This window comes from Glandiceps talaboti, chromosome 16, assembly GCF_964340395.1.
Source record: "Glandiceps talaboti chromosome 16, keGlaTala1.1, whole genome shotgun sequence".
In the NCBI taxonomy this organism is placed as follows: Eukaryota; Metazoa; Hemichordata; class Enteropneusta; family Spengelidae; genus Glandiceps; species Glandiceps talaboti.
In genome coordinates this window covers 4602289-4615436 of record NC_135564.1, presented here as the reverse complement: position 1 = coordinate 4615436, position 13148 = coordinate 4602289, and the positions used below count along the sequence as shown (strand labels likewise).

The following is a 13148-nucleotide window of genomic DNA, read 5'->3' as shown; positions in this document are numbered from 1 at the left end:
ATGGCATGTAGAAAAGCCAATACTCCCTATGGAGTTTTATCAAATGAATTAATTAGACATTTCGTACGACGCTTATCTTTACGAATAACCGACCCGAAAATTTAACTTTTACAAAGTGTTGTCCATATTCTGTCATTTAGTCTACCTACCTATCTGTCTATCTACCAACCTTTCTGTCTGTCTATCTGTCTGTCTGATAGAAGTTACAGACCGTCTGTTGACTGTCTCATTTTATTGTTATCAATCTGATGCCCATCTCTCCTTCTAGTGAATATTTACAACACTCACACACACACACACACACACATACATACATACATACATACAATGATACATACATACATACACACACACACATTCCTCCCCTCCCCTCCCCACCTACTCTCTCTCTCTCTCTCTCTCTCTCTCTCTCTCTCTCTCTCTCTCTCTCTCTCTCTCTCTCTCTCTCTCTCTCTCTCTCTCTCTCTCTCTCTCTCTCTCTCTCTCTCTCTCACTCAACATGACCAAACTGCTTTGATCCCTTCCCTTATTTGGAGTCCCCTCTTCTGTGGCTCCCCTTCACATTTATTTCTGTATTTTTCAAGTAAAAGTGATACTAATTTAAACCAGTAATATATACTCACAACATAGACCTATGGAATACACAATGTTCTGTAACATGTCTCTAATATAGGTTTTGTAGACAAGTAAAAAACAATCATTAAACACATTGCTCACAGAGATAAAATATTTTCTACAATTATATGCTATTCCCCAATATTATTCTTCGTTCAGCCAACTTGAAGGCGGAAAATCCTCGTGACCTAAGGGGTCTTCTTCATTCAGCAGAAAAATCCTCGTGACCCAAGAGGTGTTTCTCACTACTCGTCTATCGACTAGTAGTGACAACCCTTAGGTCACGAGTATTTTTCTGCTGAATGAAGAAAAATATTGGAGAATATCAAAGAAAAATGAGGGAAAGTAATGGTAATTTTGAAAATTTTGACTCATATTTCGAACACAGCAAAACAGATGACGTAGACACGCGTTGTCGTGACATAGACGAGCGTTGCCGTGATGTAGAACGCCAAGAGTAATACATATTTCATATTTTTGGTTCAAAATGGCTCCGTGCATGGTATAACTACATATCCATTGTTATTACAATGTTTACTGAGACACTGGTGTAACTCCAAGCTCTGTTTTACTTGTCCAGGCATCAGTCACTGGCAGTTCGGTTGAATCCGTCACAGGAGGTGCTCCGACCTTTGTTTTATTTGATCTGCAACATAGTGCCGCTAAGTAATCAAAGATAAATTCAAAAAGCTGAATGATAGTCAAGATACTGGCACCAACACAAAGTCCCAAATTTCCACCGACCTGACCTAAAATGATTTTTAAAAAGGAAAGAAAACGTGTTAGAGACTGAGCGATGGATAAAATCGACGAGGTCGTCTAATTATTCACAATTACAAGGGTATTCGTCTAGATTACTGGAAATTGAACAAAAATCAAATGTCTAAAAACAATAATTCCGTGGTTTCGATTACGCTCAGTTTTAGAATATGGGGTAGGTAGATTTTTTTTTATTATATATTTTTTCCAATGGCGTGTCTAGTTCAGGTAGTTATGTTTTCCATATGGTCTCTGTGTTATTGGTTTCTTCCCATCAGATGTACAACCATTACAGATTGGAAGAACGGTTTTATATTGTCTTTTTTAAGTTGATGTCAGTTTCTGCATGCACTATTTCTGGCGAGACTTCACAATTTTCGCGATTTTATTATTTTTTTTCTCGAAAATTAAAAAAAAAAATTAGGGTCGGCAGTGAAAATCTAGGTGGGGTCGGGTAACCGGAACCAAACAATTATTATTATTTTTTTTTTAGACCTAAGTGATCTCGCCTGTTGACCGTTATGTTCACTCCAATAATAGATAACAATTATTGTTTTGCGGTATTTTCACTTGTAAGGTGTAAATTTTGAAAGACATAACCAAAACTTGAAGATTATGATGTATAATTTATCACATTTGCTAGGAAAATTAAAACCCAAAATAGATGAGAAGGTTAAACGAGATGGTTTGATTGTACAGATAGTATTTCTACAGGTATTATATAAATCAAAGATCCTAGGGCATATCAAAGTACATATGAACTAGTACTTTAGTAACAAAACAAACCAGATGGTAGTAAAATTAAAAGAGTCGATAAGACTACGAATTCATGATACTTACTGATTAAAACAATAATATCTGTGTCGGGAAGTTGGGTTATAGTTTGCATGTTTAGTGCCTCGTAGAAAATCGAAATTGCGACCACATTTTCACTGGAATGAAAACAGTAATTTATCATATCATTAACCTTCGCAGCAACAATTAATTTAACCTTTGGGGATAATTTGAGGTCATGTCCTTTAGATTTCTACATTAAATTATGTCAATATGTTTGTTACTTCAATATCTTGCTTTTCTGGGACGAATGGGGGCGCTCTTCATGGTTTCTAATTTGTGTCACAGTACAGTGTAACGCCTGTACGATATTCCCTGGTCGTAGAGTTTATAATCCACTCATTCGTCAAAGTTGGCTATTTTTCCACATTGACTCTCATTTGAAACTTACTTTGTATAGATTCACCAATTTCTGGGTAGTAGAAAAGTTTCGGCCGCTTGGCACAGAAACGTTAAATTGAGTAATGAACGCATATTGCCTGGCCTATATTCGGGCTATAGCACCCGTTTATTACCCCCTCGTGACTGTGAGTTACCAGAATCACATGCTATTTCCCTCGCAATATGTGTTTTATAATATACCTCATGAAAATCTTGCCCTCTTCTCTTGAGGTTGGCAGACGACATCGTTCGAAGCTGCCATTTTGACCTGCTGTGAACTCGCTGTGGTCACGTGACCATGTAATAGTTGATGGAAACTATTTCCCTCGGGAAATAGTCATTCTATTTTCCTATCACGTGACTGATTCTAGCGAATCATGGCACAGCATTATCACTAGGTATGTAAGTTATATCATGTAGCCCATAGTCCAAAAACCATGACAACTGCTAGCTTTTCCCCATATTCCTTGATAAAATTTGAAGATTTGGTTGAAATGTCGACAATACATAAACTTACACAATGTATGCTTCTGTCATATTGTGTGTACTCTCAAATGACTTCTGCAAGAAATTTTCTCTTAATTTGGTCAAAGTGACTGAATGTGGGTAATCTTCGATATCGCATGGATCCCGGCATTCCTCACCGATGTCTATCAAACCATTGACATAGTCAACTAGAAGAAATTAAGATAAAAAAAGCATTAAAATATGTCAAACAGGAGAGAGCATTCAAACTGGAAAGTGACATTTCAATGTCTAACTGGATGTTCCATACATAAGATTACTTGTTGCTATGGACAACAACGACGAAACATAATTTCGCCTTTGTTTTGGATCCTATACTCTGAACAATAAGATACACATTGTATATATGAAAGGGGTCCCGGATGAAAGTGTTGGTGATTGATTAATGAATGTATTGAAGTGAAGCTATTTACTTAACTGCAATATCATCTTTGTGCCTTCGGAGATTATACTAGGTGTGAAACATTACACTGGACTAATATCAGGACGACCACAGAGTCCAGAATCTCGGGTATTTAGTACGGCGTTTAACAATCACGTGAGAAACCATGATCATCGATTGTTCGCTTTTGTACGCATTGTTCAAAATATCACTGAATGAACACACACTTTGCCAGTCTACGATTTAGACTCTGTCAGCAAATGCTTATATTCCAGCAAGAAGTAGTGTCACCATACCATTATTATAATGATATTGCTGCAAATAATTCAACTTAACCAAACGGTTATTAATAAAATATAAGTCAACTAAATAAACCGTATTGAGTCTAATCGTCGACTCAGCTATTCAATGTCAGTTACATAGCAATGATTTTCAATGCTCAAAAGGAGAACTCAAGAGTGTTGAAATGGACAGCTAAATACAAACACACTTAGATAGACACTAAAAAGTATATCCACTTTAGGACATTGTTACCTTTACGATATCAACACATTATAGTGGTAAAAACGTTTAAGTGTCGCTGCTATCAACTTGCATGGTGTTTACTTACTTAATTTCTATTTATGTAATATTACATCTTGCAAAATTGAAATCTAAATGATGTAGTAACAAAGTTTGTCACATGCACAATGCTGTTAGAGTAGTACTCATAGATAAAGGTTATGTGTATCGAAGTGTATCGAAGTGTGTTTACAGTAAGCTGTCCATTTTAATATCGTGTATTACCTAAAGTTTGATGTGCACATTCGTGCGTTTGATTGGCTGAACAGACTGGCCATGTGCCGTTACCTGGCTGTTCTACAAGTCGACACCCACAATATTCTTCCACAGCCTTGGTTTCCAACTCAATACGGCAAGCCGTCAGTGAGTAATGATCATAATACTTAATCACACCGTCCTTCAAGCATTCTCCATACGGGGCAGGCAGTCCATAAATCTAGTATATTAACATAAGACAAATTGTCCACTACGTAAGCCAAGTTGTAATAACGTGTTCGAACAAAAATATGGGATTTATATCCCATCATTCCACGTCACGACAACGTGCATCTACGTCACTCGTTCTGCCATGCTCGAAATATGAGTAAAACGTTCAAAATATTTAACTAGTGATTTTCATAAATAGCCATAGAAGACCGTTAGCACGTGCACATTTCAGAGCGATGTTCTTTCCATCGCATAGAACTTGAGACAGGAAGGAGACAGTGTATTGTCAGGGATTGACCCATCTGTGTTTTTGCGAGTCAAATGAGATAGATGAATGAACATCATTATCTCTTGAAGTGCAATTATTTTGATAATTCTAAATGTAAATATATTCCAATTTATTTTCATAACCCACTGACATATGAAAAAAAAAATTGCCAAAGAATTTAACTTCTCTACAAGAAGATATATTGAAGGGACTTTCAGTTTTTATTTATACATCTCTCGCGATCAGACAGAACTGAGGTTGGTGAAATTATGGAGATGTGATTATTCTTGTCTTAGTTTGTTTAATTATGGAACTGTAACTGATTGGTAAGTTATATTATCTTGCCAATCTGCATTATATGTTTCTTTATTCAACAGGAAAACATATGATATACTCTTAGCCTAAGTGTTTTTCGTATCTTCTCGTTGTCGCCTCGAAGTAACAATACCCCTTAGGTTACTCACAGTTTTATATGCTGAATGAAGAGAAACATTGATGAAGAATATCAAAATATAGTGTATCGCCCTATATGTACTTCGCTACTTATACCACGTACACTTATAGTCAGTGCCAACTTTCACTCTCCCAGTACTAAATACACTATAGTCAGTGTCTTGTGCCATTTCCAACTCTCCCAATTAATATATTATTATGTTGACTCAACAAATTCTCAATGTTAATGTTATTTTTGGTACATCTCATAATTCTAGACAAGAGGAACGGAAATGTAATTTTTTTATTCATTGAATCCTATAAGAAAGAAAAATTGCAGCATTAATTTGACCAAAGTAATTCTTTAGAATTGCTCACACGCGATTTTTCAATTCGGAAATAATTAATCGCACTGGGACGATGAAAAGAAATAGCACTTAAGCTAATAAAGAGACTGCATCACCTGCCCACTCCATCACCTGCTCATCACTTGTCGTTTCTAAATCATTCGTACACGAATCATGATGTATTAACAGCACCGGCAATAAGACCGTATCGTTTGTTCTGTTGATATAGGCGACTACGCCCTCTACGCAGACAGTAATCAGTGGAATGCGTCCTTATGGAGGGTTGAAAGGGGCTTCCATCTAGCAAATGATACATTCTTTTTGCTAGCGCTGTATCGCTTTCAAAAGGACCCGGATGAACCCCCTCTGTGTCAATTAAATTTATCCTTCGTCAGTTGAAATGAACATTACAAACTATTGTCAACATTGTCAACATTGTCTATTGATAAAGTGACGCTGCAGAGAAATTAAATCTAACTACCCCCAGAGGGTTTATTGCAAATCAATTCATTCATTCAATATAATATAGCATTAGTACATTTAATCAATTCAATTCATTCCTGATTTACGTCAACTTCATAGTTTCAAGTAACACGTGACAACAATCAAATATAGAATAGGCAAACGGAACAATAAGTAGAGCGGTAATTGTAGGAGGATAAATGATTTAATCAATAAAATTTTGACGTTTATTGTTGAGTCTTTTGAGCATACCAGAAATCGACTACATTATGTGTATTATCCTACTCATTTCTTATACTCCATAAAGTCCAAATTGCAAACACGTATGTCAAACTGTAGGTTTATTCTATTCAATATATATTGTGTTAGCTCTTTCTCTTTCTCTCTTGAGTCCTTCTAGTCTGAACTTTTCGTTTGCTCGTTCGCACTTTACGATTGTTGATTCTCGAAATTAAATTCGATGAGTTTATCTTGAGCGGATCATGAAAGGAACGCCATTCTGAACGGTTAGAAGTCGGTGATATTTTTGTAAGTTCTATTCCACTACGCTATGCAGGGTATACAGTGCATGTGATTACGATATCTGGATGATACTTGACCGATGTCAAATAGTTCCGTAAAAGTTAGAAATATTTACATGGATAATAAAAATGAAATGGTAATTTAGCAATTTAGCATATATGTTTATTTGTCTGTTACCATGGTTACATCTGCATGGAAGATATTATGGTTTCAAGAAATGTATTTACCTGACGCTTCTGTTTGCAATAACTAGCGTAAAGTAATGAATGTACGAAATATACAGATTGCAAGCAGATCTAGAGTGGATGGTTCTCATCCTGATCGTATTGGTAGCATTGCCTTCTTACCTAATATTAGTATAATAGCAATATATCCAAACTAATACTTCAGAAGAGTGTAATCTTAGCCATACATAGTACATTTACACGGACAGCCTATAGGGTCACCGTGACAAGCGTAATTACATACGTTGACATGATATAAAATGACAGAATGGTTTAGGAAACGGCTTTAAATCTCGTCATATTTAACTTCTTGACAAAATTATTCACTGAAAAAACATAAGCCTTACCGACTCCTTTTTAATTGATACGAAAGAGTGGAATCCAGGTGGAGCGGCAAAGCCAAGTTCTTTGACGAATGGAGGCTCATTCCTTGGATGAACTAATATTTTAATACCGGCATCCATCGAGTCACCGTCTAAGTCGTTCGATGGAGTGTACTCTTCACTTTCAATGTTCAATGTTAGCTTTAGTCCATTGCCTATAGGTGGTATCAAAAGCAATAAAAGTGTCAAAGAAAGTGGAGAGAGAGAGAGAGAGAGAGAGAGAGAGAGAGTGAGAGAGAGAGAGAGAGAGGGAGACAGAGAGAGAGAGAGAGAGGGGAGAGAGAGAGAGAGAGAGGGAGACAGAGAGAGAGAGACAGAGACAGAGACAGAGACAGAGAGAGAGAGGGGGAGACAGAGACAGGACAGAGAGGGGACAGAGAGAGGGTGAGAGCGGACAGATAGAGACACACACAGAGACGAAGAGAGCGAGGGGAGGGAGAGGGAGAGCTGTGACTTCTTTGGATATTGCGTATGTACGTGTAATAATTAGTCAAGGAGCTTTCTCCATAACTTTGAGCTCTCTGTGCAAGTACAATAACGCGTATCAACTACTCCTTTTGCACTGATAACAACTAGCTTTTTTTCTTGTCGTATGTATGTATGTATGTATGTATGTATGTATGTATGTATGTATGTATGTATGTATGTATGTATGTATGTATGTATGTTTGTTTGTTTGTTTGTTTGTTTGTTTGTTTGTTTGTTTGTTTGTTTGTTTGTTTGTTTGTTTGTTTGTTTGTTCGTCCGTCCGTCCGTCGGTTCGTCCGTTCGTTCGTTCGTTCGTTTGTTTGTTTGTTTGTTTGTTTGTTTAATACGTTAATATACAGACCTGCTCCAGCTCTAGTAGATGTCAGGTGGGATACTCCTTCTATCCATTTATTGAAGGTATAACAGTTGCCATGGTGAGTAAAGACATGTGTGAAGTTGTCAATAGAGCACTCCTGACCGGAGAATTCACACTATAATAGACAATATACCAGATGTTAACCAAATGTGTTCAATGTAAGCATAAATGGTGTGTCATTTGAAGCTTGCATTATTTTTTTAAAATATTGTTTAATAACTAAAATCATTAGTAATGATAATGAATCATAGTATGTTTAGGATTCTTATACGGAAGATGTGTTTACTAAGTTTCCCTAGAATTGGTTTTGTACGTTTTGGAGATATCATGTCCATAGACAGACAGACAGACAGACAGACAGACAGACAGACAGACAGACAGACAGACAGACAGACAGACAGACAGACAGACAGACAGACAGACAGACAGACAGACACAATAATTTAAGAAACACCTTTCATTTCTCTTTAAGGTTAAACTAAAGTCAATCTGAATAAAATCCGATGTAGATGTTGGCTAATCGTTCATTGCTATTTTACCTTCGTTATTTTGCCTGAATTGACCCATTTTTTAGCCTGATCGCCTCCTCTACTGTAGAGGAGGCGATCAGGCTGAAAAATGTAAACATGTACCAAGAAGGTCAATTCAGGCAAAATAACGAAGGTAAAATAGCAATGAACGATTAGCCGACATCTACATCGGATTTTAATCAGATTGAACTAAAGTATGCGAATAGTTTTATTTTACCGTTGTCACAGTGTCGGATTATTATTATGACGTGGTAAAACTACACAGAAATGCGTATCATTTTCTTCGTTTTATAACATACTTCTAGTTTTTGCACATGTCTACACGATTCGATAAGATAGATATGCAAGGTGAGTGAGAAATCTAATCAAATAAAACTCTTTTTTTGACACCATATTTGAACTCACCTGTAGAATCATATCTTCAGCTTGATGTCCAGTTCTGTATGTCAGGTTGGTCATATTATAGTAGTCGTCGTCAATTGCCAGTGATGACCAGTTGATAGCGTTCATTCGATTTATAAAGTCATCGGTATACAGATGAGAATTTATAATATCATAATTTTCATCCACTATCCCTGAAATGTTTAATTAATTGGTTTTGGTAAATATATTGGCCCAGAAAATCTGACACTTGCATCTGAGATTGTAATGGCTATTTCCTCACAATGCACTGCTGTCTCTGTCTGTCTGTCTGTCTGTCTGTCTGTCTGTCTGTCTGTCTGTCTGTCTGTCTGTCTGTCTGTCTGTCTGTCTGTCTGTCTGTCTGTATGTATGTATGTGTGTGTGTGTATGTATGTATGTATGTATGTATGTATGTATGTATGTATGTATGTATGTATGCCACCCTAGTATGTATGTCTGCCACCCTAGTAGCTGCAGTTTTATGGTAACAATCATAATATAGATGTAAAAAAAATACTTTTTTACGTTTGAATATTGCGAAACGTGATCCTTTAGGCCCATGATGTCCTACCATGGTCATCTGCCACTGTCGATCATCAAATCATCAAGTAATATAATTTCAACATTGAAATTTCCTTGTATGTAAGAGCTACTACAATCAGCACTAGTACACACAAATATTGGCAGTTATGATTTGACCCATTTACGACGGAACTTTACTCAGAAAGTTTATGTGTCTCTGCACGTTTCCAGTTTCCTGTTATGTCACACAAATTGGTTTAGACTATTTTTAGTAGTGATAATGTAATCCCATTCAATAAATTATACAATTGATTAAATTGATTAAATTGATACAGTCGACAGAAATCTATATTGTTGTGACGTACTTTGTCAAGAAAATACCGATTTTACTTATCGCATTGCAATTGTTGAACTCTTACAGTAATAGATGTAGACATATTCGGTAAATGTTTATAGTAACAACGGCCATGAGGCCACCCCACCCGACCCCACCTAGCTTTCCACTGCCAACCCTAAACTTATTTTTAAGTATTCGAGAAAAACATAATAAAATCGAAAAAAATTGTGAAGTCTCACGAGAAATATTGGATGCGGAAACTGATATCAACTTAAAAAAAAGACAATATAAAACTGTTCTTCCAATCTGTAATGGCTTTACATCTGATAGGAAGAAATAAACAACACAGAGACCATTTGGAAAACAATGGAAAACATGAACTAGACACTCACACAGAAAAAAAAATATATAGTAAAATAAAAAATCTACATATCCCACCTATTCTAAAATTGAGTGTAATCGGATTAGGCCTGATCTAAGCAGTATAGGCTAATATATCGCTGTGTATGACCACATAGCAATGCAAAGAATGGATGTACCAAACATCGAAAACAGGAACGCTTAACAAATTCTACCAAAAATCATTTTTAAAAAAACTTCTGATCTATTCTGGTTTTACTTTCTTTGACATCATAATCTTCAAGTTTTGGTTATTTCTTTCAAAACTTACACTTTACAAGTGAAAATACTGCAAAACAATAATTGTTATCCAAGGTTTTTGAAATGATGCATTTTATCAGCAAAATAAATATAAAACAGAGTGTAAGACGATAAAAATCCAAAGTAGACCAGAAGGTGTTTAAAGTTCTTTTTTTCTTCTAATTCCAATGTTGTTGAGGGTACGTAGCATTGGTGGGTATTTCATGGATGTGCGCATCTCTTCTAAGATCAAATCAGATTTTAAATCTTGCGAAATAAACGATTTCCATGTCACTGATATGAAAGTGTTCAACAGGTGCGGAAATCCCCCACAACATCAGTATTACAGAAGAATCACCGAAAACTCATTATAAATATAATGCAGCGGAATGACCAGTCGGAGACGGACGCGTGGACGGAGGGTAACCAATGTTTAATATCGACGGTTCTTTTCGTGAGAAAAGGAACAGATAATCTACCTGGTTGTACTTTGAGTTCACTAAAGGGGAAAGGCGTACCATCCTGTTGTGGTGACAGTGTATATAACCCAACACCAAATCATAGATAGAGATAAAGAGTGACTATACACAATTTTTAACGGAGTGAGTGTACACAAATTCTAACAGGATAATACCTCAGACCACTAACAGAACAGACTAACAACGCCTATTCTTTTAGCAGTCTAAGATAATAATTACGTATATCAACTTACCTAAATGTATTCCAACATGGGCTACATCGTCAACAGTAAGAGCTGACTCCCGATATTTATTAACATTACAAATCGTGACAGCCGGAAAATCTATCGTCGTTGTGTAGTTAACTTCCATTTTCGTAACATGGTGACGTTCAGCGAAGTATATTACACATAGTGTTATTTCATATAACGCGAATACAACTGCCGCTAGAAAAAATATCATCCATATGGTTCGTCTTAGAATACCACAACCAGGTTTAGCGATATGCTTCAAACCATGAACATCAGCAACGTCAAGGGCGAACGTCCGCAAACTCATTTCTGGCATTGTGCTTATCGTTTACTGTAAACGACGTAGTTTTCTTCAATGATCTCAAGCCTCAGGTCAGATTTTCTCTTGAACGCAGCTTTCCGTTTTTGTCCTTTCCAGTTTAAAATAAAGGAATGCTGTATTCCTTTCGTAGATAGTATTTTGGTGAGTGTTCCTGGCTGGGATTGAATACTTGCTTTTAATCACACGAGCAATAATTCCCGTCTATTCCCAACGACGGACAAACATGACTTCCCAATGTATTTCAAATGCGCATGAACATGCAGTGCTCTAGGGTTGTGCTTGCCACAAGTTTCGTATATGGAGAAACAACCGAATCCACATTTAACACACCTTGACTGTACGTACGGTGTCGACTATTGGAGCCTCTGATCAACAACAACTAGCCGTTGAGCAGACAATGTCATACCAATGCAGTCATAGGGTAAGCTAATGCTATATTTACTACCAGTGCCCGTAGCCAAGTAACTTTTTATTGATTGACGAATGGTATTTCTCTTACGATCTCAAGACCCCCTTGTTTACTTCCTTGTGTATTGATTACACTTTTGAGTCCATGGAATAGAAAGGAATGATTGCATCGATTCCTCGATTAGTACCCAGTGTTTGGATATTTTGTCTACACAACCCTTGCAAAATATTTGTAACTAAAACAGCTAGCTGTAATTTACAGGCCTGGTCATGTCAACGAAACTGTGCTTGCAAAAAGCTGTTCTTTAAATTCAAATTTTCAGTGGGCGATGAGGGGAGGGGGGGGGGGTTGCAAACAAGGAAAAATTGCGGCTAGGAAGTCCTGGTTTTAATACCGTGGGAGAGGAAAACATGGAATTGTGGGGGACGATGCACATTGTGTACGTCAAAATGAATTTTTGGTATAGTGGAAAGCGCAAACATTGTTTCTGGTGGTGAGTGGGTAAATCAGTCACAATTATATTGGGTGGGCAGTGGGCTGGTGGGCAAGTTGAAACCCTGTATGGGAGGATGGGATGGGCACATACGAACAGCTAAACACCCTCCCGACCGATTTTTAGAGGGGCAATTCTATTAAAATACATTATTTTTGGTCGGAAACAACATATAATTAATGAAAACCCCAAATCTCTCCGTTGGCCGCACCTGCTGATTTTAGAACGTTACTGTGTGTCTTTGAAGACTGGACTGTGTAAGTCCGTGTAACTACACCCCTTCCTTTCCACCACCACCACCACCTCATCGACTCCACTTAATGTTTTTTTTTATCAGGGAAGAGAACAGGAATATCATGAAAAGTTTCATAAACCATATACAAATAGACGTGATATGACAATCACCCATACATGGTATAATCGTAATATTAAACCTTCCATGTGTAGATAGGAGTAACTAATAACAATGAATGTTGACTTTGTACGTGAAATGCAATTAAGACCACGAATGTCAATGCCAAAACCAATCACTTTCACTTCATATATATGAATTTAAGATTTAATAATAAAGCTTATAAAAGCAATCATTTGCGCCCATTATGTCTTTATTGATCTTTCTATAGATTGAGTAAGCTTGAAGAGATATTATAATTCAATTTTCTTGTCTTTAAAAATTTTTTAAAATAACGATAGCAATTCAAGAAATCACACACACACACACACACACATACATACATACATACATACTAGCACATACATACATACATATACATACATACATACACACATACATACATATACACACATACATACATACATA

At 36.6% G+C, this 13148-nt stretch overlaps 1 protein-coding gene across 1 annotated transcript; it reads right to left on the bottom strand.

The window, feature by feature from the left end:
* Positions 1 to 1149: 1149 nt before the first annotated feature.
* LOC144447696 (acid-sensing ion channel 1C-like) lies at positions 1150 to 11420 on the bottom strand. Its single transcript, XM_078137775.1, has 8 exons — positions 11108 to 11420; positions 8901 to 9070; positions 7951 to 8080; positions 7086 to 7276; positions 4346 to 4493; positions 3107 to 3263; positions 2215 to 2306; positions 1150 to 1364 (listed from the first exon to the last, which is right to left on the bottom strand). The coding sequence occupies exons 1-8, from the start codon at positions 11418 to 11420 to the stop codon at positions 1150 to 1152; spliced, it is 1416 nt and encodes a 471-aa protein (XP_077993901.1).
* Positions 11421 to 13148: the final 1728 nt, after the last annotated feature.

Coding starts and splice junctions, on each gene's coding strand:
- LOC144447696 (XM_078137775.1), bottom strand. CDS start 11,420: ATGCCAGAAATGAGTTTGCGGACGTTCGCCCTTGACGTTGCTGATGTT. Junction 8,081..8,900: donor CTGAAGATATGATTCTACAG/GTGAGTTCAAAT, acceptor TGTCTATTATAG/TGTGAATTCTCCGGTCAGGA. Junction 2,307..3,106: donor ATGACAGAAGCATACATTGT/GTAAGTTTATGT, acceptor TTTTCATTCCAG/TGAAAATGTGGTCGCAATTT.